The sequence below is a fragment of the Misgurnus anguillicaudatus genome, chromosome 7, assembly GCF_027580225.2.
Source record: "Misgurnus anguillicaudatus chromosome 7, ASM2758022v2, whole genome shotgun sequence".
NCBI classification, from domain to species: domain Eukaryota; kingdom Metazoa; phylum Chordata; class Actinopteri; order Cypriniformes; family Cobitidae; genus Misgurnus; species Misgurnus anguillicaudatus.
In genome coordinates, this window is record NC_073343.2 from 33,539,135 (window position 1) to 33,544,449 (window position 5,315).

Below are 5,315 nucleotides of genomic sequence, written 5' to 3' on the forward strand. Positions count from 1 at the left end.
GGCCATTAAGAGATGCTAAGTTTTTGGATGTAATAAAAATATAAATTAATGTCAAACGTGTTAAATGTGTTACGCGTGTTGATGTAGGCTACAGGTAATAATAGCGAAAGAAAAACACACAAACGTTTTTAAATCCAAAGAAAATTATTAAAATCCTCAGAAGCGTTTCGTTATTATTATCAGGCATAATGATAAAAAAAAATAATAATATAAATAACACACGTAAAATGTAAATGCAGTGGACATGACGAAGTTTTTCTACTTCATTTATAATCGAAAAGTTAGTGTAACCCGAAGATTTGTATGGTACAATCAGCATTTATGCATTTATGCTAACCTTTGCATTTTCCATTTTGGTTAAATATTGTAAACAATGAAACCAGCCATCAAAAAGCAAATTTTCTTACATTATAAATCAGTTTCAAGAAATAGGGATAACCAGCGATATCCCGATGGTCAGATTGGAAAATTGACAATCACACGTTTTATATATATTTAATATTGAGCTGTGTGGCACTGGTCCAGCATCAACAGAGATAGCATCACTGGAGGCGCCAAATGCGGCCAAGCCCCATTACGCCTAGTAGCGCACACAGAATGGTCCTATCGCTTTGTGCACAACAGTGCATTAAGCCTTCTCTATAAATAAGACAAAATATGAGTTTAATGTTATACCCTTTGGCAGATAGTTTTAAAGTGGCCATAAATGTACAAATCCAATTTTATGTGCATACAAAAATCCCATCTTAGTAAAATATGGACTATTATGAAAAAAACAATAACGATATGGACTTCAGCTCTTTATTTATGCAATGTCTTTATTTAGCATATTTACACATGAATTTATAAAAAATATATGACTAAAGCTTTCTTCATATTTACATTAACAAATAACTCGGTTCACAGGGGTTTGTTTAATGTAGATATCTATGGAATGAGTTTTATTTTCAAAATCGTAATTGATGAAGACGTGCACGAATTAGTCTACTTAAAATGACAAATTTTGTACCCACTATACAGTCGTTTTTATAAATAGCACAGGAAAAAAAACATTTGACATAATGGTTAAACAGCCAACCACCAAATAACTCTGCCTGGAGACAGAGTTATAGCCTAGTTACAGTAAAGAACAAAGTCGTGTACATTCATTCAGAATTACAGAAACCGTATACCGCTCCATCAGAACAACACCATCAGAAGATCGGTTGAACTTACAGTTTATGTTGTTGAAATGCGCTTAAATCTATACTGGTGTGTGCTGTTATGAGGATGAGGTAGGAAGGCTGAGTCCGTGTAAGCTGCTCAGGGCCTCGTGCTGCTGCTTGCTCAGGGGACTGATGGGCTTTCTGTCTCCTGGGTTGGACAAACAGGAGGGCAAATTTAGAGAGTAAACAAGCTGCAATTCTTCTAGATCACACATTGTCTTATTGTTTATAAACTTGTGTTTATTTTAACGCGGCGTAATGAGACCCTTTCTTTAAAAAGAGAATTTTCGTATCAAACAAAGGCTTTAATTGCAAAATGTGGAAAAAAACACAAAAACTGGCTTTCATATTAATGATTTAATGAGATAATTATTTATTCTATTACTGAAAAATATTAATGGGTCGCCAAAAGGTCAGGTAAAAATAGTATTAGCCGAAACTGTGCATTTACATAAGCGCGTAAAATAAGATGGTAATAATAACAGCGTATCATTTGCATTTATTTACATTAACCCATTACGCAGACGCCTTTATCCAAAACGTCTCAAAGGATACATATTTCTTATCAGTACCTAGGAATCGAACCCACATCATTTGTGCTGTTAACGCAATGCGCAACCGATGAAGCTACAGAAACAACTAATAGAGGCCTACCACTAAACAAGGGCATCCATCTGGAAACATACAGCATTTCTTAAAAGGCTCAGTAACCCAACATGACCTCAGTCAGAGACAAAACTTTATTTGCATGATGATCTCAATGTGCTGGATCTTTCTTTGTATCTAATGCATGCAAGCCACGATTAAGGTATTTTTGGCTAACAGACTATATATTAATAAAATATTTTCTCACATATCAGAAAACATTACCCAATCACATCGATAATTAACGACAGTTAATGTGTGTGTAGGTGTGTGATATCAGGCCATGATTGCGCCTACCATCTCGCACTGCATGTTTGAACGCCATAGAAGAATGGATGTCACTCGGGTGCATCGTCACGCCACCGCTCGGGTGAGAAAGGCTCGTGCCCTGGGCCTGCCAGTGATGCCCGGGACTCACATAACTGCCAGCCGGGCCGCTATATACACCATACTGGTTGGAGGGAGAGTACGCGCACGCTGGGACATAACTGGACAAAGTCGATGAAGGCTAAAATAAAGACAAAACATGCATATGAACACAGAGCAGACACACACACAAAAAAATACAGATTGTAAAAACTACACAGTTACAACTCTTTAAGTTTACATATTGTATTTAAATACAACTGGCATTATTTTTAAAGAGGCGCATTTAAAATAAATAAATGCATATAAATAATTACATACTTCGTACGTTGTTTATTGGTATAACGTAGTATTTACTATTGTTATTCCACTGTCTAGATAATTACTATGAAAAGTGTGTCAAAAACTGTCATTTTATATTCAACAAAAGATAATACATGCATTATAACGCATACGCACCTGAGGGTATTTAATATCTGCATCAATAGCTGATTTGTCTATTCCATTGACTCCATGTGCAGAAGGAAATGTTGCTCTATTGACGCTTCCCCAGTCCTCCATTTTTGGTGCGTACCCTTCAGCGCTAGCAATAGCTGAAAAAATAGTTCATTTTAGATTTCAGCTTTGCATCTAACGACAAAATACCAAGAGCAGCAGACAATATTACGTAAATTACATATTGCATTAATAACAGATTGTTTTCCCTCTACTACATTAATAGGTAAAATGATATTTAAAAAATAAATAGCACTAATGCGAAAAAAAGTCTGCATGCAAAATTCGTAATTAAATCATTTAAAACGAATTTTAAATAAACAGTGTGATCATGATCATTTAATGAAGCTTAATATGTATCTTTTATTTGTTTTGCTCCATAATGAATTCGTTTAAAATGAAAACACAAGGGCAATTGTTCGAACAAATGTATAAAATGCATGCAATGTTTTTAAGAAATATTTTAAACAATTTAGATCGTTTTAATATACTGACAGAAAATTAGCAGACCTGTAAACCTAAATTAAATATTCCGGCTTGACTGGAGCTGAGAAACAAGAACCTGAAGGCCTACTCGATGTTATTCATATTATAGAAAAATACATCGCCATACAATAATGCATCATACAAGCAACATGACTCGGTTTTCTAAATGCAAAATAAGACTCTTTAAGCCTGTCTGAGGTTTTCAAATCCAAAATCTCCTTTTCCCCCACTTTAGGAGATTACAGAGGCCTCAAAAGCCTGCTTTGTTTATGCACTACAAATCAAGCAAGTGAGGCCTAAGTAATCACTTCATGAGCTGCTCTAAACCTACAACTCTCCAATAATTCTCACCTGTAGGATCCATGAAAGCCCGAAAACCCAATATATTGCTGACAGTGTGCGCGGAAGGCCAACCACGGGAAATGCTTACATGCCCACCCGTGACAGGAACACCAGGCGTATTGCTCATTTTGGTCCCGGAAGGAGACATTGCATTGGGGTACGAATAGGGGTATATAGGGTTATAAGGAAGACTGGATTGCGGAGAGGTTTGCTTGCCATTTTCATACTGGTTAGGCTGGGAGAGGTTTCCAATCTTGTTCCTTAAAATCCGGCTGATGGAGCTAACCGATGGCACGTTGTATTTGTCACATACTCCATCCGCGAGAAGACGGTCCCGGATTTCCCAAGCAAAAATACCAGGGTCTCCTTGTTTGTAATCCCGTATGTTTTTGACCACATTCGGCGTCGTAACTCGGGGTTTGCTACCACCGATTGCGCCGGGCAAAATGGATCCAGTTTCGTTGTATCTCGCAAGGATTTTACTCACACAACCATGGGAGACCCGGAGCTGTCTGCTAATGTCACAGGGTCGTATCCCGAGCTGGGCTAACTCCACGATTCGTAATCTTATTGCATTTGGCAAAGGACGTCCATTGACAAAAACTCCCCCCAGTTGGTTCACCTCACCGTAGGTTTGCTCTGAAAGAAACACATTTTATTTAATTTAGGGAAAATGAACGTGGTAAGAATGTGGCATTGCACACCACAAACGCATTCAGTATAAGCTAACCAAATCAAAGACTTAAAAGTAAACATTAAGGCAAGCACATTTTCTCAGTCTTTTATATACCAAAATGTTTAATACTTGCAGAAGCTGACACTGAAGAATATTGATCTAATAGAAAACAGTGGATATTATTTCTGCACAACATAAAACGCACATTTAACCCATATAAACAGAAAACGCATCGACAAACAACTGTCCTTAAAAATTCAAGGCGCAATTATTTACATTTTTTTTTACTTAATTTACCTCTCTGCCAATGAAGCATGCAAACATGAACGAGAACTCACCCATTTGCTTCTCTTTGAATCTGTTTCTCTTCAATGGCTGAACGCTGTGGCATATGTAGAGATCCTGAGAAGTGGGTTTCAAAGTTTCGCAAAACGGTTTGTTTATTCCCAATAAAAACGTCTGCATACAAAACCTCAAAACAGTCCAATGCAGAATGGGATAAGAGCGATCCTCTCCAGTTAAAGAGGGATTTGTCTGATCCCGCAGGCTGAAATTTGCTGGAGTTAATTTGACGCGTCCTCCACGTCAATCTTACTGGTTACGCGCAGAGCGATGCGCTCATTTCATTGGTCCAGGAGTCTTCGAATGGGCTGCGTGTGTGCGCGCATCTGTACCATACACTATGGGCGACTTTAACCTTTTCTGTAAACCTCCTCAAATTTGGAACGGAAGAACATATGTGCGTTTAACCTTGACGCTTTCCCAACATCGATCATAAGTTAAATAACAAAATGTGATTACAAACGCATGAACCAAGAGGTTTGAAATAGAAAAGCTGCTGAGGCGTCCGTATTCAGTGTGAGGTATAGATCAGGGAATTGCATGCACTTTGTCTTACATAGTATATATGTACAAGTTTAATATGTAAAATAAGCAACAACAATAACTTGACTAATTTGCGAAAATGCATGCGCATTGTAAAAAATAGCGATAGCCTGCTGACTTAGTCGCTAAAAGATCAATTTAAAAACGGTTATTCACTGAAATTCACCATTATGGCATTTTATTCGTTTATTTATTTCTTAATTCAAAACAAAGAA

General features: G+C 37.2%; 1 protein-coding gene across 1 annotated transcript; it reads right to left on the minus strand.

The window, feature by feature from the left end:
* Positions 1 to 823: 823 nt before the first annotated feature.
* Positions 824 to 5,029, minus strand: pax1a (paired box 1a). Its single transcript, XM_055173174.2, has 5 exons — positions 4,554 to 5,029; positions 3,549 to 4,178; positions 2,676 to 2,809; positions 2,148 to 2,358; positions 824 to 1,353 (listed from the first exon to the last, which is right to left on the minus strand). Exons 1-5 carry the CDS (start codon positions 4,678 to 4,680, stop codon positions 1,262 to 1,264), a joined length of 1,194 nt encoding a protein of 397 aa, XP_055029149.1. The 5' UTR covers positions 4,681 to 5,029; the 3' UTR covers positions 824 to 1,261.
* Between the last annotated feature and the right edge of the window lie 286 nt (positions 5,030 to 5,315).

What these genes read in the sequence shown, in the direction of transcription:
- pax1a (XM_055173174.2), bottom strand. Translation starts at nt 4,680, where the DNA reads ATGCAGACGTTTTTATTGGGAATAAACAAACCGTTTTGCGAAACTTTG. An exon ending in CAGATATTAAATACCCTCAG is followed by an intron (nt 2,359 to 2,675) that starts GTGCGTATGCGT and finishes TCTTTATTTTAG; the next exon opens with CCTTCATCGACTTTGTCCAG. An exon ending in CAAACATGCAGTGCGAGATG is followed by an intron (nt 1,354 to 2,147) that starts GTAGGCGCAATC and finishes TGTCCAACCCAG; the next exon opens with GAGACAGAAAGCCCATCAGT.